The sequence below is a fragment of the Erythranthe guttata genome, chromosome 6, assembly GCF_056151865.1.
Source record: "Erythranthe guttata isolate IM_541 chromosome 6, IM_541, whole genome shotgun sequence".
Taxonomy (NCBI): Eukaryota; Viridiplantae; Streptophyta; class Magnoliopsida; order Lamiales; family Phrymaceae; genus Erythranthe; species Erythranthe guttata.
In genome coordinates this window covers 9,719,437-9,746,645 of record NC_142538.1, presented here as the reverse complement: position 1 = coordinate 9,746,645, position 27,209 = coordinate 9,719,437, and the positions used below count along the sequence as shown (strand labels likewise).

At 30.6% G+C, this 27,209-nt stretch overlaps 3 protein-coding genes across 3 annotated transcripts; 1 reads left to right on the top strand and 2 right to left on the bottom strand.

Moving 5' to 3' along the window:
* Window positions 1-11,258: 11,258 nt before the first annotated feature.
* LOC105974875 (chitinase 2) lies at window positions 11,259-12,370 on the bottom strand. Its single transcript, XM_013000032.2, has one exon. It carries the CDS (start codon window positions 12,272-12,274, stop codon window positions 11,342-11,344), a length of 933 nt encoding a protein of 310 aa, XP_012855486.2. The 5' UTR covers window positions 12,275-12,370; the 3' UTR covers window positions 11,259-11,341.
* Window positions 12,371-15,562: 3,192 nt separating this feature from the next.
* On the top strand, window positions 15,563-21,230 carry LOC148770116 (uncharacterized). The gene is made up of 3 exons (XM_088818992.1): window positions 15,563-15,723; window positions 19,860-20,352; window positions 20,532-21,230. The coding sequence occupies exons 1-3, from the start codon at window positions 15,563-15,565 to the stop codon at window positions 21,228-21,230; spliced, it is 1,353 nt and encodes a 450-aa protein (XP_088675118.1).
* Window positions 21,231-23,623: 2,393 nt separating this feature from the next.
* LOC105967794 (uncharacterized) lies at window positions 23,624-24,913 on the bottom strand. The gene has a single exon (XM_012992406.2). It carries the CDS (start codon window positions 24,911-24,913, stop codon window positions 23,624-23,626), a length of 1,290 nt encoding a protein of 429 aa, XP_012847860.2.
* Window positions 24,914-27,209: the final 2,296 nt, after the last annotated feature.

Here is a 27,209-nt window from a genome sequence, read left to right as displayed (position 1 = left end):
AGTTTAACTATTGCTTAATTTGGATACAACCACCATTCAGCTTAGGTTAATCTTTAATATTTTATTTTGAGTTTTCTAAACGGATAAATACATATAAAACAAATAGCTACATTGTTTATTCATTTATTTCAATTGAATCATTCAAATTTAAATCTAAATTTTTTTTGGAGTAAAATTTTAAGTCTAATTAAGACTTACTTTGGATTTATTTACTAGAAAACCACCAATCAAATGTGGTCAATATTTAACATATAAGTTTGTTTATAAAAATATAAATTTCACACTCTATGTTTAAGTCATTCAATGACAATCTCATTAATTACGCATTTCCAATTTTAACTTATTTGTTCCATTTTTTATTTATACACATACAATTTATCCTCAAATACCTTTATCTCATATATTTTTCTTTGACATCCTAATAGGTATTCTAAGCAATACAATTTCGATTATCTAATGAATTATCTTAATATACAAGTTGCGACATGTTTTTTTTTTAACTTTTTTCCGCTAAACAATTAACAATAATTTTAATAGTCAAATAATTTTACTTTTTAATTGTGTTTAGTGAACTATGTGTAGTACTATTTTAATTGTTTTAATAAAACTAATTTCACTTAAATTGGGATAAGTAGTTATAGAACATTATTTTTTCTTATTACAACTAGATAGAAAAGTAAAAACTGGGTAACATTTTTCATTATTGTTTGGTGAATTATATATGCATGTGTGTTGTAGTATTTTCATTGTCTTGACAAAATCTAAAACTTATTTAAATAGGGATAAATAATTTATAAAATATTTATATTGTTCGCATTAATAGAAACGACATTTAAGAAAATCATAAACGATATTTTATAATGGGAAAATAATTTTTTTTATTATATATTATAGTTCGATGAATTTTGTGTTTTTAACTATTTTAGTTGCCTCAACTAAAATAAACCCATTCAAATTTTGGTAAATAATTTTCGAAATACCCATGCTGTTAACACAACTAGATAAAATATTTTTAAAAAATGATTAATGACATTTCATACTGGAAAAGTAATAATTGTTTATTTATTTCATAGTGAAATAATTATTTTAAAATTTTAAGTTATTGTTCGGTGAATTATGTGCATTGAACGATATTAATTTCTCTGAATAACATAAAACAACAAATATATAAAATTACATTTAAAATATCTATTTTTTTATTATCACTTGACAAATAATTTAAAAAATGGATAAACGAAAATTTACAATAAGTAATTGTTTAGTGAATTAGATGTGTTCAATGATTTTAGTTATTTTAACTAACCTAAACCCATTTAAATATTGATAATCTATTTTGTTAATATTACTAACTACTAGATTTAAAAAAAATGGATAAACGGCAATTTATAATGGAAATGAATTATAAAGTAAATATGTCATCAATTCCTTTTCCATATATTACTTCGTACATATATGTTTTAATTGGAGTAAACGGATTTTTTGTACTCCTAATTATTTTTTGTGCACTATTAAAAGAATATATTAATTAATTATGGAATAAATATGTTTGATTTTATTTAATGTTACGATTAATATTAATATTAGTATTAGCATTCACATGAGTATTAAGATTATCATTAGCATTACCATTAGTATTAACATTAGCATTAGCATTAGCATCTACATCAATATTATCATCAACATTAGCATTACCATTAGTATTAGCATTACCATTTTAGAATTAGTATTAGGATTATGATTATGATAAGGATTAGAATAAGTATTATAATATTAGGATTATGTTTAGTCTTAGGATTGAGATTAGTTTCGTATTAGCATTAGCATTAAAATTGGTATTAACATCAGTATTATAATTAGGAGTAGCATTAATATTAATAATAACATTAGAATTCGCATTAATATATTAGGATTAACATTAATATATTAGTATTAGTTTAGTATTAGTATTAGTATTAGTTTTAATATGACTAAAATATTAATATTAGTATTAGTATTAGTTTTAATATGACTAAAATATTAATATTAGTATTAGTATTAGTATTAGTATTAGCATTAGTATTAGTATTACTATTAATATTAGTATTAGTATTAGTATTAGTATTAGTATTAGTATTAGTATTAGTATTAGTATTAGTATTAGTATTAGTATTAGTATTAGTATTAGTATTAGTATTAGTATTAGTATTAGTATTAGTATTAGTATTAGTATTAGTATTATTATTAGTATTAGTATTAGTATTAGTATTAGTATTAGTATTAGTATTAGTATTTAGTATTAGTATTAATATTTGTATTAGTATTAAAAGGGCGATTTTGGGGGAGGCGAAGTAGGTGATTGCCTAGGACCCCCGGATTTTCAAGAAAATTTAGGGCCCCCAAATTATGTTACATACACTTTATATATGAATACTTATTTTTTAAAATTAATTATATATAATATTTTGGAACATCAACTCTAATATAAATTTAATATAAAGATCAATAGATATTTTTTCAATTTTCTTAACCTTGGGGCCCATAAATATTAAATTTATAATGTCTTAATTATTTATTATTATACCTAAAGTAAGAATTATTATTCATTAGTCTATTTAAGTTTTATAAATATTTATGAAGTCTATTTTCTATAAAGATTATACGTCACGGGAGGAAGTGAACCAGCAAATTATCCTGTTAATTTTGATTTTTTTTGCACATTTGAAGTTATTTTATGTTCATACATTTCAAAAATGTTTCGGGGGCACTGCCCACAAACCCCCGTAATCTTTATTTCATCATTTTTAGAAAATATTATTTATATGTTTTTAGTATATTTAATTTTGAACACCCTTTAATAAAATTGATTTGTCAAATAGGGGCCCCGGTTTTAAGTTGTTTTTTAAATCTCGCCTTGGGCCCCTGAATTCTCAGGAACGGCCATGAGTATTAACATTAGTATTAGTATTTGTATTAGTAAGTATTATGATTATTTCTACTAGGATTTGAATTGGATTACGATTATGATTATTATTATGATTATGATTATGATTATGATTATGATTATGATTATGATTATGATTATTATTATTAGAATTAGCACTGACATTAGATTTATAATTAGAATTAACATTAGCATTAGCATTTTAATTAACATTATGATTATGCATAAGATTAGAATTATGATTAATATATATTAGCACTAGCATTAGGACTAGGATTAGTAGCATTAGTTGAGGACTAACATTAGTACTAGCAATAGCATTAGAATTAGAATTACGATTATCATTAGCATTAGTATATTATGATTAGCATTAGCCTTAGCATATAAGTATTAGTTTAGTATTATGATGAGCATTAGCATTATTATTAGCATATTAGTATGAATATTAGTATTGCGATATATTAACATTTTGATTATTAATATTAGTAGCATTATAATTATAATTATGATTAGAATTATGATTAACATTACCATTAGCATTAGCATATTAAGAATAGTATTAAAATTAGTGTTAGCAATAGCATATTTGCATTTCTATAAGGATTAGAATTATGATTCGTATTATTATTAGGATTAGGATTATAATTAGAATTAGAATTAGTATTAGAATTGAGATTAACATTAATATTAGTATTAGGATTATGATTATAATTTTGATTAGAATAATGATTGGGTGTAGTACTAGGATTAGGATTATGGTTAGGATTATCGTTAACGTTATGATTAAGATTAGCATTAGGATTACTAATAGTAATAGTATTATTATCAGATTAGTATTAGTATTACTATATTAGTATTAGTATTAGCAATGGTAGGTAATGATAATGATAATGGTGACGGTAGTTGTAATGGTAATAATTGGTATTGGTATGAGTATCGGTATTTGTATCGGTATCTATATCAATATTGGTATCGTAATGATAATAGCAATGATAATGGTAATGGTAATGGTAACGGTAACGGTGTTGGTATTGGTGTTGGTATTGGTAATGGTAATCGTAATGGTAATTGTAATGGTAACGGTAATGGTAACGATGTACTCGCCTTTTGTATACGGAAATTAAACCTTCGATATTTACCTTTTTTTCACTTATTTTGGCTGAATTTGTTATCTACATGTAATAATTTTTTTTTTAACTTTGTATCGCACATTGATCTTACTATTCCGAGAACTTTTTAAATTAAATATTTATTTTTAAGATGAATTTTCCATACAACGCACGGGTGAAGTACTAGTTTTTATTGAAGACACTATTATATTACTTTTTATATACTAAAAGATTTTTGAGGTGATTTTAATATATATATATATATATATATATATATATATATATATATATATATATATATATATATATATATATATATATATATATATTAAAATCACCTCAAAAATCTTTTAGTATATAAAAAGTAATATAATAGTGTCTTCAATAAAAATATTTTTTTGACTAATATTTCGGGCCCAACTGGATGTATATTTGTACCTTCACACCACAACTTATATTTCTTGTAATAAAAAAATATAAAATTTAATAATATATTGAAATTGATATATTAATTTTAAGTAGATAATTAGCAAGACCCCCCTCATCTAGGTAAATGAGTTAAGAAACCCCCCCTCCCAAAAATAATTAGAGAAAACCCCCTTACCTAATATCCTACCTAAATATTATTTAATAATTCCCAAACCACCCTTATTACCCCTAACCCATTGCCGTTCTCTTTTTTTTTTCTCCTCTTCTCGTCTTCTTTCTTCTGCCGTTCTCTCTTCTTCTTTTCTCGTCTTTCCTCTTCTCGTCTTCTCACTTCTCTCTTCTCTTGGCAATTACCTCCGCCATGGATTATCGGTTAGAGGAAGATGCCTTTGTATTCGCCACCCAACTGGCCATGGCGGCGGTGTTCTTCGGATCTGGCTACAAGCGGCGGCCGAAATCTTCGGATCTGAAATCTCCGGTGATCTGGTGGACGGAATCTGAGGAGGAGGAGGGGAAATCGTCTGCGGCGGGGTGCATATGGGTATGTTTTCGGGAACTTTGAGCTCCGTTTCTTCCTTGTCTCTCTTCTGAGCCATAGATTCGGCCGGGATGAAAGGTGTTCTAGGTTATCGGTGGAGAAAGAGAAGAAGAAGAAAGAAGAAGGGCTTGGTGTGCAAAAAAAAAAAAAGCAGAAATGAAATGAGTGGAAAATGAGGAAATGGGAAATGTGTGTTAGAATATAGTAGTGGGATGGTGATGCTGTGGTGTGGCGACGACGTGGTGACGATGAAGAGCAGATCTAGGGTTTTTTGGTGGATTGTGGCGGAAGACGGCGCAGAAAAAGAAATTCGCGCAGGCAGGGCCCTTAATCGACTAAATGTGTTTAATCGACTATGTTCAATAGTCGATTAAGGCTTAATCAACTATGTTCACTAGTCGATTAAGGCTTAATGGACTATGTTCAGTAGTCGATTAAGGTTAACCGACTCCAGTTGTTAATTTTTTTTTTTTTTTTTGTTTATTGATTCCAATGTATAAATCAATAACAATGTTTGTATATTGTTTTTTAAATATAGTTGATTTTGCATTTTTTTGTAATTTTGATTTGTTATTTTTAACAGCTAAAATTTTAATCGACTATGCATTAATAAACCTGATAGAGAAAAAAATTAAAAAAACCAAAAAAAATTTAAAAACAAAATTACAAACAAAAAAAATTAAAAAATTAAAGATTTTCCTTAATCGACTATGAAGCATAGCCGTTTTAAGACTAATCGACTATGTTTCATAGTCGATTAAAAAAAGGGAAAAAAAAAAAATTCGCGGAGCGCTGACCCATTGATGAGGTGGCGGGCGGGGGTAAAGCTGGAAAATATAATGGCTGAAAATGGGTGTGGACTTTTCTCAAATGGACTAAAATATTTTGGGCCTCCCTCAATTAAAAAAAGTAGTGAGGGGGTTTTCTCAAAGAGCCCCTAATTTTAATTCAAATTCTTAAACATCTAATTCTAAAAATATAATATATTTCAAGGAATTGATACTAAAAAATATTAAAAAATCGAAAATATATACATGATATATAAAAAATCGAAATTATATACATAGTATAAAAAAATTGAATATTCATACATTAAAAATTGAGATTTCTGAACTTTCAAAAACAATATAGGTGGACAATAGATAAGATTTATCGAATGTATAAATCTATGAAATATTATTTATACGTGGTAATTGTTTAAATGAGTGTATAAATGTTAGATAGGAAATAACTTAAATAAATACCAAAAAAACATTGTCAACTCACAAATTGAAGAATCCACCTCATCAATTGAACTACAACTAAGCAATTTTGATAAATGACATCATTATTTGCCACATGTCAATCATTGAGGGTATAGATCGCTAGATCCTTTTTTATATTATATATAGATTATAAAATTCACATATTTATAATTAATATATAATTAGGTAAATGACAATTGTCAATTTACCATAATACCACAAAATTACGCCATTGTTCAATCCTCTCTTTCTTGTTCATTGTCCATCTCCAAGCGAATACCACAATTAGGAATTTAGAATTTTCTACAGTGTTGTCTTTTTTTTTTTTAGTGACTACAGTATTATCTGACAATTTGAATATTTATACATGTAAGTGAATATTTGTTGGTCTTTTTTTTTTTTAGTAATATTAGGAAGTTCGATTAAAACAAGTATATTTGTGTTTCGATTGTTAGACTTCGTTTTTTTTTTTTAGAAACAAAATCAATTTTCATTCTCTAACACATTTCGAGAGAGATTACAGAATGTATTAGAGGAGGAAGATCGAACAAATGATAGTCGCCTTGCTTTGATAGAGATGCTACTTCGTGAGCCACCCGGTTCCCTTCTCGGAGTATATGTTGGACTCTAAATTCTTCAAAATCTTCACTAAAACGTTTAATATCCATTATGATATTCCCATATCCCGCTCGAGAATCAGACGTTCCCTTTATGGCTGAGATAACCACAGAAGAATCGCCCTCTATGATGATCTTCGACCAATTCCTTTTGCGAGCTAAATGAACCGCCAAAACAGCAGCTTTGGCCTCCGCCGAAGTAGGATCCAGAGGTTGTCTGACACACTGGGTTAACCACCCTAAGCATAAACCCGAACTTGATCTACCGATAGCTCCTAATCCACAAACTCCGTCCACACAATTAACTGTTGCATCGAAGTTGATCTTCACTATATCATTTTCCGGGGGTTCCCAACGTACCGAGTTTCTCTCACTTCGAACACCGGGATGAAGCACTAGTGAGGTGGCCGCATGAAGTTCTTTCCAGTACTTATCCGCGAACGCTACAATATCGACTGCTTCAGTTTGCTTCCCTTCGAAAATTCGTTTATTTCGAGAATGCCAAATAGCCCAGCATAGTAGGATAATTTTTTCAAACATTTAGGAATCAGCTTTCTTTCTAATTCCTAGCAACCACTTATATACTTCTATTTCCGTCGTATGATAGATCGCCCTAGGGACGCCACTCAGTGCCCAAACTTGACGTGTGAAAGAGCAATAGAACAAATTGTGTAAAACACTTTCTTCCCTCTCGCCGCATTTTATGCAACAACAGTCCTCCAGTATCTTCCGATTCTTCAAATTTGTAGCCGTAGGTAGAAGATTTTTACAGGCTCTCCAAAGAAAGATTTTGATCTTACTAGGGAGGTTAAGGTCCCAAATCCATTTCCAATTCTCAATATTCGAGGAGGTCGAACTGTGACCTAACCAGCCATGTTCGTCTTGTTCATTATTAACAGCCAGGTGGTAGGCGCTCTTAACCGAAAAAATACCATTCTTGTTGTAATGCCAAATGTATCGATCCGAGTGTAGTTGATTACCAAGGGGAATGGCCAAAATGGCTTTGCAATCTTCATCGAAGAACACGTCATGAATAAAGTCTGATTTCCAATTTTCCGTTCCTTCGTCGATAAGTTCACAAACTTTCATATTCGACGACCTTTCACCTCTAGGTGTAAAGACCTGAGAGGTACTTTCTCTTGGGACGCCACTCAGTGCCCAAACCTGACGTGTGAAAGAGCAATAGAACAAATTGTGTAAAACACTTAGACTTCGTTTTTTATGCATAAATGACCCATTTTCAGTTTTGACTTTAAGACCTTCTATTGAACATATATTTTGTTATTTATTATTTATTATATCAGTATGTACATTATAGGGCAAGTAAAATTCTTATACTTATGTAGGTTGTTGTAATTTTTTAATTAGTTTAATAGTATTTTTAATATTGACGATGTACTTTATTTATATTAAAACACAAGCATGATAATTATCAATAAAATATAATTAGAATACATGTACATAATATGAGTTGTTTATTATTAAGAAAAAAATAATTTGATTATTAATATTTTGTTATTTTGGGTGATCTACGTTATAATTGCTGATAAAATGGAAAAATAAAATGGAAATCAATGAGTAATATCACACGCAATTATTAAAACAACTTAAGTAACAAGATTAACAATGAAAAAGAAAAAACCAATTGGTGCTCATGTGCCAGAAATAGTTTTTCATTTTAATAATTTTATATGTATCAATATTAGTATCACTATCAGTATTAATATTAGTATGAATATCTATATATCCATATAAGTATCAGTATTTCTATGAGTCTCAACAGTATGAGTATCCATAGGATTATCAGTATTAGTATCGATAATAGTATCAATATTAATCTTAATATCAGTATCAATATCATTTTTTTGTATTATTTTTAGTATTAGTATATCAGTACAATATCATATCAATATTAGTCTTAGTATCATTATTGGTATCAATATGAGTATCAATATTAGTAGCAATATTAGTACGAGTATGAATATGAGTATGATAGTATCAATATGAGTATTATTATGATTCTCAATATTAGTATTAATAGCAATATCAATATTATTATCAGTATCAATATGAGTATCAATATCAGTATGACTATTAACTATCAGTATGAGTATCAATATTAGTATATGTATGATTATAAATATTAATTAGTATCAGTATTAATATCAATATTAGTATCAATATCAATATCAATATCAATATGAGTATCAACATTAATATCGATATTAGTATAAGTCTTGGTGATTAACAATATCAAAATCAATATGGATATCAGTATTAGTATCAGTATCATTAGTTGCCGGATCAACCCCCGGATTTTTGCAAAAAAAAATTAAAAATTGCTTCCTTAATTAAAGAAAATAAATTATACACGTATTATTTCAGAAAAAATCACATTATATTGATTTCTGCTGAATATTTAAAACTTAATGAGGGTAATTTCACTCTGTATTGATTTTATTTATTTAAAGAGTGCAAAATAACAAATTAAATTATTATTTTCTTCCACCCCAATATAATTTCGAGCATACAAAATGCAAAAAAACAAAATTCACAACGAATTACTGAACAAACTATATTTTCTTACAAAAATAAATATTCTCACTAAATTATTTGATTGTGAAAATATTTGGTAGAAATCTGTGGAAGAAAATATAATTTTCAAATAATTTGATACCTAAATTGCTGAAGAATATTATTTATTTTTTAGTTTTTTGTAAAAAAAATATTTGTGAAAAAAAATTAATGTGTTGATTTATTTTTGCACTTTGTAGTTTCGAAAGGATTGATGAATAAAAAAATTAATTTGAAATTTGACATCCTATAAAATAGCACCAAATATATTAAATTACCTTCATGAGCTATAAAAAAATATGCGGGGATATGCATAATAAATTGAGTTAATTTTATTTCATATTTCGGTTGTTTTTTCTGAAATTCATAACATAATCTTTATACTATGTAGTCAAAAAATTATAATTGATATTTTAAAATAAAATAAACTGAAATAATGATAACATTAAATTATTTATTATGTGATAAATTACATGAAATGCCATGGGAGACCAAATCATTCTCTAGTGAAATGGTTAAATAATTTTATTTTATTATTTGATATAAATGAAATGCTTAGGATATCACTAAACACTATTTTCAAAAAAAAAATTGTGAAAACGTAAAATAGTATGTTACGGGTGGGAGATGACCCATTTTTTCACCACCAAAATATAATTTAGTGAAAAAGTAGGTCTAACATTATATTTAAGGGTGGAAAAAATGGGATATGACCCATTTTTACTCTCTCCTAATACATCATATTTAAATTTTAAAGGGTAAATAGAACTTAACCCCATGTGGTTTCACCTTTGTGCACTTCACCCCTCTGATATCAATTTTGGCAATTAAACCCCTTGTAGTTATCCATTTGTAGCAGTCATCCAATTAACTAGCGGAAAATATTAAGTACCTGAAATACCCTTCTATTTTTCTACTATTTGCAGGTCAAAAGCATGACAAAATTCTTATATTTTCCTTTTATGGAAAAATGTAAATTCAATATGATTTAATTATAAATAACCCAAATCCATGGGACTAAACTACAAATTTTAGACTTTCTTGAAAACCCCAATCCTAATCATCATCTTCTCCGTTCAGGCGTTCACAATTCCTTCCCTTCTTCTCTGTTCACATCCTCCACAACCTCTTTCTTTCCACTGTCTTATCTCCACAACAATCCTAGCTCCATTCCCTTCTTCTCCTTTCAATTGCTAACGTCGTGGGAGGCTAATCACCATTTTCTTTCTCCATTTTCCGTACTTAAACTTGCAAACTGGGATTCGGCTTTGGAGAGTTGAATCGGAGAGGATAAGGAGAAATACATCCCTCAAATGAGATTTGTGGAGGTTGGTGTGCGGCGGATTTTCTGAAGGAAAGAAGAAAGATTGAGAGGGCGTGTGTGCGTGTTGGCGTCGCCGGAGGATAAGGTGAAAGGTTGGGGGTGTGTGTGCGTGCGGCGAATCTTCTGAAGAAAGAAATGATTTTAATTAAATTTTAAAAAGTTTTAATTTAAACACTTTAGTTTTGACATTATTTTCAATTTGGTCCCTTAATTTAAAAAATTAACTGTTTAGGGACTGAGCGAGTGAAATGCACTCACTTTAGTTAATGATAAACCTACATGTTATTTTGGTTGAATTATCTGCTAATAAGTTCGTTACTAAAGTTAGTTATTCCGCATAAGATTCACGTGTCGATTGCATTATCATGAGATAAGTTATCTTCATTTAATTTCATTTGTAATTGATCCCCGTGCTAGTTAGTATTAGTTACAGATAATATGAAAAAAAAAAAAAAAAAACATAATTTCATTACCATTAATTTAAAGCACTTCCACAAACACATGCAAATTCATCTACAGAAGATGATCGAGGCAGACACATATGATATACATACATATACATACACAGACACAGTATAGCTGTAAACTAGTGAGATATCGCAAGCAGAGACTGAGACATCTTCTCGTACTTAAACCCTAACCCCAAAGAATCATCCGCCGACCAAACAAAGATTCCATGAAGATTCCCCTCACTCTTCAACCTACTACACGCCGTGAAGAATCCGTCACGGGGGCCCAAACCCCCACTCCCATCGCTGATAAAACTAACCAACACCTTCCCTCCACCGTAATTCAAACTCTGCTCCGCAAAATACCCCAAGAATTTCTCGACACTAATCCCTTCATCGTAAGCGTAGAACTGGAAATTCACGTAGTCGATCACGCGCCCGTAGCTTCTCCACAGCGCCGTGTAGTGGCTCTGAACTTGTTCGTCGTCGAACGGAGCTATCGAGGCGAAAGAAATCACCCCGTTGTTCTTCAGCGTCGAGACCAGCCTCCCAATGCACTCCGCGAAAACGTCGGGGGTCGATTTGAAGTGCTCGTAGTCGATGTCGATCCCGTCGAGGTTGTAGGATTGGATGATTTTTGTTAGGGAGGCGACGGCGTTGGGGAGCCAGGATTCGACGGAGGTAGGGTTGAAGTAGGCCGGGTGGCCGTCGGCCGCCGTGTCGCCGCCTAGGCTGAGTGCGACTTTGACGTTAGGGTTTCGGGATTTGATGGCGGAGACTTGTGATGGGGTGAGGTTGTCTGTGTCCCAGAATACATTGAAGTTGCCGTTTGTCGGGGTGGAGGTGGTGGTGGTGGTGGTGTAGTCGATGGCGAAGGAGAGGATGAAGTGGAAATCGACATTTTGGTTTATCGGGAGGTCGGAGAATTTGACGCCGTTGAATTCCGCTCCGATGTATTCCCGGAAGAGTTTGGAGTTGTTGTTGGCTGCGGCGGCGGTAGATGATGATGTGGCAAAGATGATTATGGTTAATTGGAAGATGAAAATAATTAGTTTGGAGGAATATTCCATTTTTGCTTCGTTTTGATTTTCTTGTGCAGTGTGTTGGATTGAGGAAATTAGATTCACTTAAAATTTATATAGTGCGTACTAGATTGTTTGAAATAAATAAATTAAATATATATAAAATAATTATGCATGTGTGCCGTTGAAGGAAATTTTGCAAGAAGTGTGTGATGGATTATTAGGTATACATGAAAGAACTTAGTTTTGGTTTTGAAGAGTGTTGACTGCATGCATGTAATATAGTTGTTGAAGTTAGTTTTGCTGTCAAAAGAGTGTTCATTACGTTTCATTTGCCTACTTGAAAGTCAACAGGTAATCAGACAATGCTACACCTGGTTATATACATTGAATGTTTATTAATCGTAGATTAGATTACACCCGGTGTACGTAGCATCTAATTTCCGGTACTATGTTATTATTATTAAATGTTACATATATTCAACGAAATCCTAAGATAAGATACGTATTTAAAGATGATAATATCCTATTAATTATAATTTATAACACTATTGCAACTAGAAATGAAAGATTAATGTCGATCTAAAACAAATAACTAACATCCTATTCCAAACTAAATAATATTACCAATGTTTTTAAAACCGGACCGGACCGGCCGGTCCGACCGGTTCAACCGGGAACCGGAAGCCAGTCCGGTCCGGTTAAGCATGAAAACTCGGATGCTCCAAAAAACCGGTCGGAAGGCGAACGACCCGGAAAACCGTCGGTTGAACCGGAATATCCCGAACCGGAAAAAACCCGGGTTTCGTCACTAACTGAAATTTTAAGACAATTAATTTATAGATCTGACTGAGTTTAAAAAAAATGTATATAGATCTGATTAGCAAGATGATAGAGAAAGAAGAAAAAGAGAAAAGTCAGTCGAGTTTGCCGCTGAAATAGACGAAGGGCTGTTGCTCCGATCTGGATATAAGTTCTACAATGGTGGAAGAAAGAAGAAGACGAGATGGAGGAGGAAAAGAAAAAGAATTTGGCGTGGGGTAGGTGGCTGGGGTGCGTTGGAGTTTGTGATGTGTCTGTTTTGAGAGAGAGAGGAATTAATCATATATGAAAAAAAAAACAGAATATAGGTATAAATAAAAACTATTTAAATATATTAATAAATTTAGTTAATTAAATTATTTCTTTTTTGTAGATGTTCAATAAATTAATTCAAAATTAGCTTAATATTATTGTATTGAATTTTTATGACGAATAAATTTATTAAATTATATTTTTTTAAAGATAATAATATTATAATTATTCACAAATAATTCAAAATAAAAAATATTCAAAAACCCGGTTGGACCCCGGTTGAACCGGTTCGACCGTGACCCAGTTGACTAGCCGGTTCAATGTCCGGTTCGGTTTTCAAAACATTGAATATTACTAATAAAATATTAAATTAATAAATTTATAATTTGATATTAAATTTTGAAATGGTACAACTTTCGTCCCACTCCAATTGGGCCGAAAGGAAACTCTGTTTAGAGAATATATTATCTACATGGGCCTAATTAAATCCTATTGATGGGTTATACTCTGGCCTATATTGTCAAAGTAAATCCAAGAAACCTGTTTTCTCTATATTAACTTTTTTCTGGTTCACATTCAATATCCAAACGGAACATAACATTTATTCAATAAATTATTAATAATAATAAATTAAAGAAAAGAAAAAAAGAGGGAAGAAGAAAAATAGTATATATAGACGACGCAGATTGGATCCAATCTGATGTTTGAGTATTAATATGAGTATTAGTATGAATATCAACATTAGTATCATTATCATTAGTATCAATATTAATATCATTATCATTAGTATCAATATTAGTATCATTATCATTAGTAAGAATATTTAGTACCGGAAAAAATAACAAAATAACAAAATATAAATATTAAAAAAAAAGAAAAAAAAAATATGTACAATGAGAAAGGGTAATTCGGTGGTCATTTTCATGTAATTGGATTGATGTTAATGAAACCAAACATCAAATACTATTAAATAATGGGGAGATAAAAAATTCAAAATTTGATAACAAACATCTTTTAAAATAATAGGCCTATTATTTTCTAGGGAGAACTATCTTATCTAGGCTAATCTTATCTTGGCAACCAAACGAGGTCTTAGTTAGTGTATTAGTATTAACATTAGCATTAGTATTTGTGTATTAACGTTACTATTAGTATATTAGTATTGGTATTAGTATTAGTAGTATTAGTAGTATTAGTATTAGTATTTGTATTAGTATTAACTATTTTCTACTTTTTCAAAGATTCCACTTAGAAGGAATTATTGAACAAACATTTACTTATTTGATTAGTATTAGTATTAATATTAGTATTAGTATTAGTAGTAGGATTAGTATTAGTATCAGTATCAATGTTAGTATTAATATTAGTATCAAAAATTAATATCAATTTTAGTATGCGTATAAATATCAGTATTAGTATTAGTATCAATATCAGTATCAATATTAGTGTTAGTATTACTATTATTACAGTATTAATATTAGTATTAATATTAGTATTAGTATTAGTATTGGTGTTAGTATTAGTATTAGTAGTATTGGTATTGATATTGATATTGATATTTAGTATTAATATTAGTATTAGTATTTTTTAGTTCATTGAGTTTTTTAGATTGATTCATTTGATCATCAAATTGATCCCCGTGCATTAGACAGGTGAAATACTAGATTACGACAACCTTAGTGAACAAATCTGCCTTTGTCAATCATGCGGTGCGGTAATGTGGTATGACGAGAGATTTGTCGGACACTGTGATCAGAATCGCCAAAATTTTTACTTTGTTGCATGAACTGTAAAATCCAGTTATCCAAATTTAAGGATCCTCCAAATATATTGTCGAGTCTTTTATTCGGTAGGATAGACGTAGTAGGAACTTACAAGATAATATAAGATCGTATAATATGATTTTCTCTTTTACCTATGATTCGTTTGAGTATCCACCTACTTGATTGTCAATTGGTTGTATATCACGAAAATCAACATTTGCATAATGTAATCGATAGATCGTCTACCAAACAAAGTATGTTCTTAGCATGGTTTGAGGCAAATAAGCAGTTTTCGGAAGCCAGATCAATCAAGTACGCGGATTTTCCACAACACTTCGTTTACTATGATGAGTCTATGTCGTGGGAGCCACGAAAAAAAGGATTTTCAATCTGAAGAATTAATAACGTTCTCCCAGGGAAGTGAGAAGACTACTATCTAAGGTTATTGCTTAATATTCAAGTTGGTTGCAGTAGCTATGAAGAACTCAGATCTGTGAATATGAAGGTCTACGACAACTTTAGGGACGCATGCTACGTATTGAGTTTGTTGCAGTATGACATCGACTACATTAACGATATAAAGGAAGTAAGCAGATGGCCGAGCGCACACTGCACAAGATTACTGTTCGCTATTCTTTCATTGGCGGATAATTTGAGCAGGTCTGAGTATGTATGGGAAAAATATTGGTAGGAGTTATCTGATAACATAATTTACATACACCAAAAGCATCATAATAATCCAGGTATTTATCTAATTGAAAAACCATAATTCCTACACGCTAATTGTCGTAAGATTTAATTATTATTTGTATGTTTAAATAATCCACATTCTTGATATTACATAGCATTATTTATAATTTGTACAACGTTCACCTTATCGGAGGATAGCTTGAAGAATTATGCCATCATTGAGATTGAGAAATACTGCAGAGCAATGATAAGAGTTTACGTAACTATGCATCTATGCATGTACCGAAACAGTCAACGCTAGATGACACAGAGAATAGGTTAATACTTAATGAAGTAGTTTACGACATCTCTGAAATGCGTGCCGAACTTGAAAAGTTCTTATCATCCATGACACCTGACCATAAAAAGGTTATTTGCTACATTTCAACGTTGATGGTGTTTAGAACATTGTCAATTTATTTTTTATACATAATTTTTATTGATAAATTAATATACGAATTTTTATTTTTTTGTTCAATTGTATTCTTTATACATTCTCGACATATTTTTTCCTTCGTTGCTTTTCTACATTAATTGATTTTGATTTTTTAAATTAATCCCCATCCATCGCACGGGTGAGTTACTAGTTTTATTAGTTAAGGCAAATTATAATCATAAAAGGGAAAATTGATATTGCTTTCAAATCTTCACATCAATTAGCACGGTTTCGGAAGTATAGTGAATTCGAACCAATTCTTCCACGTTTAAAGAATTAATTTAAAAAAAAAAAAGAATTAAATTTCAAATTGGATCTAACAATTTGTCGACCAATAACGTATCAATCATATTTTATTAGTTAAGGCAAATTATAATCGTAAAAGGGAAAATTGATATTGCTTTCAAATCATCTTCACATCAATTAGCACGGTTTTGGATGTATACTGAACTGAATTCAAACCAATTCTTCCACGTTTAAAGAATTCATTTAAAAAAAAGAATTAATTTCAAATTGGATCTAACAATTTGTCGACCAATAACGTATCAATCATAATATTGAATTCAACTTTCTAAATTTGAATTTTGATAGTTATGTTATTTCACATTAAATAGGTATTTCCTCATTCATATATAGTTAACTTAATATTGTATGCAAGAGAAGTATAAAATCCGGCATTTCTCCACTCCAAAATTCTCCATCCATTTCCATCATCATTATCATCACCCCCATCTCCTATGCACTAAAAAAATAAGTAAATAATAGTCTGATTATTGCATTGCTTATTATGTGTTTTTTTCTCATTTTCTAATTATCTCAAGTTCTATTTTTTTTTATCTATCTATAATTTTATTATTATTATTATTATTATTATTATTATTATTTATTTATGTTTTGTTGAAAGGGCCAGCATATGTGTCATATGCTTAAAAGCTTAATTCAAATCAAGATGATATTATTATTTGCCATCATTGCAGAAATTGACAAAGTCGAGAAAGTTATCGGATGCAGAAAAGTTACATCGGGGATGTGTTGAAATATTGTTCCATATTTGACAAAGTATGTATACACAAGATGCATTTTCTTTAAAAGGATATAAAATATTGAATTTTTTTTTAGATGGAATCCTTGCTATATACATCATATAAATTATACTGTGTTTCAGCCTTTTATGCAAAGAAGATATCATTGTAGATGATTTTTGACAATTGTAATTTTGATTATATTTCACAATTATCGTTCTTTCTCATCTATAATAGAACAATACTTATGATTTCCGCTTTTTATTCGGTCATTGGAGTTTTTCCAGTTTTTTTGTATTCGCCGATTTTATTGTATATTTTTTTTTAAATCACAACATTAGTTGATTTATTATTATACAATAGTATGTCTCATTGATTTGTATCCCTCATTTATGTATAAAACAAACGAAATATACATTTATCTTGCGAGGAGAGGATGCTATATAATATAGGGGTTTTTGTGCATAAGTCCCCAACCAAACATCTTTATTATTCTAGGTTTAAAGGCTATATCTCTTTCACCAATAAGCACATCCCCCAAATATTTATTATCAATAGAGGAAACATTCATGTATATGCCAATATTACCCTCAACCATTTACACTAAATTCTTATTTGTAAACCCAATTTAATCAATTTTGTCCACAAAAATTCAATTTTGACCACAAAAATTCAATTTTGACTTTTTTTTGGAGCATACTTTAATATGCTCCAATTTTATCCTTAACTTAATTTAATCTCAATTTGACCCCAAATTTTTTTTTCAAAAAAAAATTTGTTTTCAAAGAAAAAAATTTGCTGCCGGATTCCGGCGTTGACTTTTTTAAGTGTTTTTTCTTTTTTTTTTTTGTTTTTTCTTACATCCGCCGCTAAACGTTGACTAACACTAAATCTTATATATAAAAGAAAGAAACGCTGGACAACCCTAAAAAACCCTAATGGTATTTCAGTAAATAATTATTTTTAATATTTTTTTCTCTACTAATTTCTAACTATCATTTTTAACAATTACCAAAATTGAAACTAAACCGTGAAGAATCCTACCCTAATGGTACTCCTGTAATTAATTTTTAATATTTTTTCTCTACTAATTTTTAACAATTATCAATCTCCTATTTTTCATCAATATATTTCAAATCTTAAGAGGTAAATATAAAAATTCGATTTGTTAAAATCTTAATCTTGTAATTCTTAATATGTAAGATTTAAAAAAACTTATGTTATATAAAATATGAATAATACTACATTATTAAATTTTGCTATGTTAGTGTACTATATTTTCTCATTATGTATTAAATTGGATTTTTTTTCACTTTCGAAATAATATCCAATGACAGTTAATGTAATTATATTGTCAATGACAGTTAATTAACGTAATTGTACTGCCGTTGAAAATACATTTATGTAATTGTCCTGCCGTTGACAATAAATTAACGTAATATTATTATTTTTTATCTTTTGTTATTTTTTTATTTTGTTTGATTTGTTGACAAGTCAACGTAATTATATTACTGTCGTTGACAATAAAATAACTATAAACACAATAATATTACTGTCAACAACATCAATATTATTATTTTATTGGGTTTTTTGTTTTGTTTGAGTTATTCGCGGGGTAACATAATAATATTATTGTCTACTATTGTAATATTATTGTAACCACAATAATATTACTGTTATTATAGTAATATTGCTGTTAACCACATCAATATTATTAATTTGTTTGGATTTTTTTGTTTGTTTGAGTTATTCACGGAGTAAAGTAATAATATTACTGTCTATTATTGTAATATTACTGTGGTTGACGGTAATATTACTGTTGTTATAGTAATATTACTGTCACTCACAGTAATATTAATTATTTTGACTTTTTATTATGTTTACATTTGTTGAACGGTCAACATAGTAATATTACTTTATTACACAATAATAATGAGATTTTTTGTGTTAATATTATTGTGCTAGAGATTAATATAGCAATATTACTGTGTTAAACTGTAGTTTAGTTAATTTTACTGTGTTTAACAGTAATATAGTTAATATTACTGCAATCACAGCAATATTGTTGTTTAAACGAAAAAAAAAGATACCGAAAGAAAGAAAATAAAAAAAAATCGAGAAAGTCAACGCCGGAGATCGGCATTGTCCGCCAGTCAACGCCGGAATCCTGCGGGAAAAAAAAATTATTTGAAAAAAAAAAGTTTTGGATCAAAATTGAATAATTTGTGAAATTTATGGTCAAATTGAGGTTAAATTAAGTTAAGGATGAAATTGGAGCATATTAAAGTATGAGGGATTATTTTAGTCTCTTACAAAAATCTGAACCATGTGTGGACTTATTGGTAAATAAAATTTTTATCTGGATCTCTTTATGAATAAGTACCCAGGTGGGTTTATTTGTAATCACTTCTATAATATAATATTATTAATAAAGTAGTTTACTTTGATATATAATAGACCAAATATTATATGATATATATCGATATATTCACAATATACAATTAACGATATATTTCCATCTATTTTAATATTGATTTGATATTGTATTGCTATTTGTACCATTTTTTTTAAATGGGGTAATAAATTGTTAATCACTTCAAAAAATTTAGGTGTGTTCGACCTTCGGCGGAAGTTGGTCAACGACCTTCGGCGACATGGAGGAGTATTTGGGCAGTCCGAGACTTTCTTCGTTCGGGACTTCGAAAACGGATTGGTAATGGAAAAACAACTTCGGTTTGGGCCGAGCCATGGCTCACGGACAGCGGGGGCAGGCATATTTTTACACGTCGACCAAGTCATACATCGTTCCCGAATAAAGTCTCAGACCTCATCGACCACTCTGTGCATTCTTGGGATAACAACATTGTCGAGAATTATTTTTGGCCCGTTGATTGGGAACGGATAAGGGCGGTGCCGATTGGTAACACCAACGTGGAGGATAAATGGATTTGGCATTTCACAAATCACGGCAAATTCACGGTCCGTTCTTGCTATCACCATGTTATTTCACGTCAATCTGAAAACACGAGGGATGGTACATCGAGTAGTGGGGAAGTTAAATCAAACTGGAAGTGGATTTGGAAGTTATCTCTCCCACCAAAGGTTAAATTGTTTGTTTGGCGATGGATTTCGAACATTTTACCTACGTCGTCTCTACTTTTCCGACGGAGAATTGCGGCAGACCCATGGTGCCGGAGATGTGGAAGGACAGAAGAAACACCAATGCATGTGGAGGGGTTGATAATATATGGCGGGATTTCAAGATAATAATAAATCACCAGGGTCTAGGATTGTCTGCTTGGCAATGGGTCGAGAAACTTCAAAAACACCTCGACAAGGAATCCTTGAACCTGGCCTTGGTTATTACATGGAAGATTTGGGAGAAGAGGAACAAGGAAATTCATGGAGAAGAAGGCATCCCCACGACCGATATCCGAGATTGGTGCAGAATTTATCTTGATAATTTTACGGCGAGCCAAACTCCGCCGGTTCTTTCCCACAATCGCCATCATCCGACGATGTGGAAACCGCCGGATCAAGGTTCGGTGAAAATTAATGTGGATGTGGCTTTTCCATTCGATAAGGACTACCATGTAACGGCCCTTGTTGCCCGCAATGCTGACGGAGCTTGTATTTGGTGGAGCACTAGGAAGATTATTGGCCGCCCGACGGTGGTAGATGGTGAAGCCCATGCAATGCTTAGTGCCATTATCACAGCAAAGGAGAAAGGCTGGGAGGACATTGTGATTGAAGGGGATAACTTACAAGTGATTACGGCTTTTCAAACTCGGAACTCGGACACTCTTCCGTACGGGGTTTTTATAGAGGAAGGCTTGGTTTTGTCTCTTTTTTTCAATAATTGTCGTTTTGAATTTGTTAAACGCTCAGCCAATATGTTGGCCCATGCTATTGCCACTAGATACGATCACTCATGTAAGGAAGGAACAATTCTTCCGGTTTCTTTGGCCAATGTTGCTTAATAATATCTTATATTTTCCATCAAAAAAAAAAAAAAAAAAATTTAGGTGTGTTCTTTGTTTTTTTCTTCTTCTTAAAATTAGTCAAAAACTTTCAATAGTTATATCCTGATTTGTATATTTTAATTGTCATTATTATGTGATACTGGGTGGCTGGTTTAGGGGATAATGTGAGTATAACTTAAAGAGCAAATTGCAAAAAAACTCATGAAAAGAGTTTTTAAATAGAAGAGGGAATTAACCAATTTGACCCATAACCGTATTTTGACCCATATTTGACCCTAATTTTTAGTAATATTATTGTTTTGACCTGCAATATTATTGTATCAAACAATATTATTGTATCAAACAATAATATTGCTATAAAATACAGTAATATTATTGTGCTAATGTTAATATCACTGCCTTGATTTTAAATAATATTAATATTATTGTCTCAAACAATAATATTCTTATTAACACATAAATATTACTAATTTAATTATTATTATTATTATTATTACCATGGCATGTAAAATTATGTCTCACATAGTGATATTAATATATATATATATATATATATATATATATATATATATATATATATATATATATATATATATATATATATATATATATATATATATATATATATATATATATATATATATATATATATATAATTGTATAAATAGTATATTACATCCCAATATTAATTAATTAAACAATATTATGTATTTGTTTTAATTAATATCAATATTATTATTAGTAGTATTAGTATTAGTATTAGTATTACTATTAGTATTGGTATTAGTATTAGTATTAATATTAGTATTAGTATTAGTATTATGATTAGTATTATTATTAGGATTATGATTAGTATTAGTATTAGCTAGTATTATATTAGTATATATCAGTGTTCGTATTAGTATTAGTACTAGTACTAGTAATATAGTAATAGTATTAGTATTATGAAAAATATTACTATTAGGAATAGGATTAGTATTAGGAATATGATTAGAATTAGAATTAATATTAGTATATTAACATTAAGATTATGATTATGATTAATTTTAGCATTGCAACTAATATTAATATTAGTAGTATTATTCGTATTAGTATTAATATTAGTATTAATATCATATCACTATCAATATCAGTATCCGTATCAGTATCAGTATTAGTGTTAACATCAGTATCTATATCTATATGAGTATCAGCGTTAATGTTAGCGTCGATTATGTGTTAATAGTAGTAGTTGTATTACATTGTTAATGACTAACTTGGAGATTATTTTGCTTGAGTTATCCGATACCATTTTCATTGCTAAAGTCAGTTATTTTACATAAGATTCACATGGTGTATTCGATTTTATTACAAGGAATATTTGTACCATTTACTGTAAATAATTTCATGCATTTTAGGTTTTGCGGGTTGCTTATTATTTTATATAATACTTAATTGCATTTTATATGTTACATCTTTGTAAAAAAAGATAAATTATATCTCTTTTTTTTTTCATTTTGATTTCATATTACTTGAATTCGATTTGTACAACGAGATCGTTGATTATATATATTATTATTTTTTCATTTTGAAACTCATCCACGTGCATCGCACGGGTGAAGTACTAGTCTTTATTATTATTGGGTCTTTAGCAGTGAATCCCATATGATAAATAATAAATGGTGATATGTCCACCCCTTAAATCTTCCTTTGTGCTAACCCCTAGAAATTTTAATTCCAATTATATCCTTCATAAATTATAAATCTACTATCCAATAATTCCTCCCACTTTCCTTGATAATGCCAATATAATAGGAATTTTTCCTCACTTAGTATCCGTATAGTTTTTTTTTTTAATTATTTTTTTAATATTTTTTAATAATTTTTTTAAAATTCTTTTAAAATGAAAAATTGAATTTTTTCCTCAATAAATTTACTACGCCGAGTATGACTATAGTTTTTTTTTTTTTTTTTTTTTCGGCCAAAAGATTTTATTACTCCATTTAAGATAGGCAAGAGGGGGCCTCGTTAAACCCTTGTGGGCCTAACACAAGGAAAAAGAGTACCCCTACGATGGAAATAAAAAATCAGCGTCTAAGGTAACTAGACTATTACAAATATGACCCAAAATGGGGTATAAAATGCTAATATTAAAGTATGTAATGCGGCTATTCTTAACCACCCCCAACTTTCTTGTACTTCGCCGAAAAGCCCCACAGATGGGGTCAATTTGTAATTTTTGAAATTCCACCTTCCTAGCCAACATCCTTTTGAATAATGCAGAATCACCCCTACGCTTATTCCATCTTCCCATTCTCTACAACCAATGACTCTCTCTTCCAATATCTGAAAATTCCACCCCCAACACAGCGTGCTCCTACCCCTCCTCCTTAGATGTAGTTCCGTGTGTCTCATTTACGAAAATTCGCAATACCGAACTTATCACTAATGTATGCAACCTTCACTTCTTGAGGCATACTGTTCCCGGAGAAAATCTCTTGATAAGATTTATGTGTATATGCCCAATTGGCTAAACGGTCTGCCACCGTATTCTCTTGGCGAAACACATGTGTGATCTTATGGTATGGTCGAACCTCTTGCATGCAAATCCGATATGCGTACTCCAAATCCCACGCCACTCTCAGTTTCTTGATCGCGTTGACCGTTAAAAGAGAGTCCGTCTCGACTACAACTGCTCCAATCCCTAATGAATGACACAGGCGAAGACCCATGGTCACCGCAAAAATTCCAGCATAATTATTTGTACCTCTCCCAAAGAAAGCCGAAAAGCTTGCAATAATACCACCTTCTGAATTACAAATGATGCCCCCGCCCGTACACATCTCGTCTTTCGCGGACCCATCTGTATTTAGTTTGTATGTTCCAACAGCAGGAGGCTCCCATTTATGCCATACTCCACGCCTAACCATTGGTTGTGGCCCGTAAATACCTACTGCCACCAGCTGTAGGAGTTGCGACTTCGTGCACATTTGGCGAGGTCTGTGTACGATACCTATGTATTTTACTTTATGGAGCACACGTTGGCATATATCAGTCGCTGTCATAACCCCTCCGTCATAAACCACTTTGCATCTTGAGATCCATATTTCTCGGAGGATATGGCAGACTACTGATGTTCGAACCATGACGTAAGTCGAGTGAGTCTTCGGTTTCGGGGTCCATATGCGTAGCGCGTGTTTCACTGACTCAAAAGCCCACGGAATTCTGAATATTAAACCAAAGTGCCGCCATACTGATTGTGCAACTTCCGACTTAAAAAAGAGATGTCTGATGTCCTCTTGGTGGGGGTTGTTGCAGCATACACATCTTGACACTATCGGAATTCCTCGAGTTACTATACGGAGGTCAACCGGGATAGAGTGATGCAGAATTTTCCACATAAAGCCACTAGTTTTGGGTGGAATGTAGTTGAGCCATACCCGAACAGGCCAGTGTTGCCTCCGACCATTTTTCCGCCGAAAATTATAATACTCTTTGGACGAGAAAATTCCCGTTTGTGTTAGTGTAAATATGAGTCTGTCAGGTTGTTGCTCATCCAACTTAACACGGACAATTTTCTCATGCCAATCTCTGTGAATGAGCGGTAAATAATCCGCTATTTGAGAGAACGCTTCGGCCACTGTAAGCTGACGGTCGCACGGGAGAGGCCCGATTAGCGCCTCGCCAATCCAGTTTTCCATCCAAAAACTTATATGACTATAGTCTACTATGACTATATGTGACTATATCAACTATATATTGTCATATTCTTTATTTATATTGCGGTTCTTTGCATTTTTAGCTTTAAAAATTATAATCATATAGTATAGTACAATCATGTTTACCAAATTATATAAGAAAACGAAGATTGCCTATTATTTTCGAAAATAATCCAATCAACATCCAAACAAAAAATCGCAATTTGAATCTTGTTATTACAAGTCAAGCTGTAGCCACACAAAAAACAACCATCAACATCATTGCATATTAGGGGAAAAAAAGAAAACTACAGATCTTATATATGACTATAGAGCCGATTCTCTCCAATTGACATGTTGCTTGCCCATCTTGTTCATACAAAGTAAAAACATCCAAAAAAAGTTTTAAATGTAACAATTAATCAATACAAATGCTAGTTGGGCAAAAATTGGGCAAATGGTGTGAAATATGTAGTAAATTAAACACAATATATAATTATATGTGACTATGAGCACAAGTGTCTGCAAACATAACAAAAGTAGTTAAGCGACTATATGTAACTATTATGGTATTTTACCAGTAAAATTCATAACAACCAAATGGTATCCACACCCATACATCTCAAATAAATAAAACGAACTCGAACAACATGAAACACGAAAATATATATAAATATATATATATATATATATATATATATATATATATATATATATATATATATATATATATATATATATATATATATATATCACAGCTCTTATCATGCCCATCCACAAGTATCGACAATTCATACAAACATGCTATATGATCCGAAACAACAAAAAACTCAAAAACAAATGCGTGATAATTGACATATATGCATTCATAACAAACTCACAAACACAAATACACACATACACAATTCGTGGAAGAGGATTTTAACAACGGGGAATCAGGACACATAAATCTAATTAAATCACAATTAACACCAAAGAGCAATATTCTAATGTCATTTACCGGTGTACAACTACACAATATTGCTAAACAATTCAAAATACTGTTAATGAGAAAAACCATCTCATGAATGAGTAAAGAAAATATTAATTCTTTATCACGAAGGATAAAAACTTGACTACAAACTTGACTTGTGTACCTAATCTTCCAAAAATATCGTTTAGTAGCTGCATAAATATTTTGAGGGTCCATTTCGATGGAGTGATTTGGGGAGGGATTTGATTGGGGGAATGGATTTGAAATGACTCCAATTTTGGAGTCATTTGAAATCCACCACTATTGCTCAAAAAACAACTAAAAAGGAGGGGTGGGGATTTGAAATCCATCTCCAAATCCTTCAATCCAAACAAGTCCAAGGGATTTGTTATTGTGGATTTGAAATCCCTCCCCCAAATCCCTCCATCCAAATGCACCCTGAAAGAAATAAGAAAATGATTTAAGACAGAAAAACAAAATCGAGACGACACCTCACTTTTACTGCAAAGTAGAAACACTCACATAAAAACACCATAAACACGTGAAAGTACAAAAAAACATATTTCGAAAATAAAAAATTCATAAACACACAGCGGCGTTGGGTAATTTTCAGATCTCCGTCGGTGTCCTGATGCTAGTTCTTTGAATCCTTTATTGCCTCTGTTTGTCGACTCCTGCCACCAGTGATCTCCTTTTGCCTCCTTGATGTTTTAGTGGTTAAAAGAGTAAATCTAGAAACCGAGAATGACGAGTGGAAGCGGAAGAAAAAGAATTAGGATTTAAGGCTATAAGGTTGATGGAATTTTTTTCTTATCGCATAAGTCGAGGGGGTCTCACAAATTAAAATTGGGATTCGGGTGTAGACAAAAGTCTTTAAAGTCGATTAAGTTTAGTCCAAAATATTTTCCAGGGTATGGCATATTTCTGCTTATTATATATTATTAAGGGTAAATTCCACTTTCCCCCTTGTACATGATCTATGTCTGAAAATTACAAAAAAAGTCACTCCTCCTAATTTAAATACTTATTAAAAAAATTAAAAAAAAAATATATATTAATGTCGTCGTGGACTTATGCTTTCTCGTTGTCTTGAATTTTTTATTATTGTTTTTTAATTATTTTTTAAACTGAGAGTGGTGGCGTTTTTGTAATTTCAGAGCTTAGACCAACGATGTTAATGTCAAATGTCTGACAATTAACAATAAGGGCCACATTAAGATAATTTTTCAAGTGAATGATGGGATGAATTAATGCAATTGAGAGTAAAAGGGTAAAGTAATATGAAACCAAATACAAGGGGAAAGTGAAATTTACCCTATTATTAAC

Excerpts from the sequence above, each read along its gene's own strand:
- LOC105974875 (XM_013000032.2), bottom strand. The coding sequence starts at position 12,274 with ATGGAATATTCCTCCAAACTAATTATTTTCATCTTCCAATTAACCATA.
- LOC148770116 (XM_088818992.1), top strand. The coding sequence starts at position 15,563 with ATGAAGGTCTACGACAACTTTAGGGACGCATGCTACGTATTGAGTTTG. Across the intron at positions 15,724-19,859 it reads TTGGCGGATAATTTGAGCAG|GTGTGTTCGACCTTCGGCGG; the intron begins GTCTGAGTATGT and ends CAAAAAATTTAG. Across the intron at positions 20,353-20,531 it reads AGTTATCTCTCCCACCAAAG|GGTCTAGGATTGTCTGCTTG; the intron begins GTTAAATTGTTT and ends ATAAATCACCAG.
- LOC105967794 (XM_012992406.2), bottom strand. The coding sequence starts at position 24,913 with ATGGAAAACTGGATTGGCGAGGCGCTAATCGGGCCTCTCCCGTGCGAC.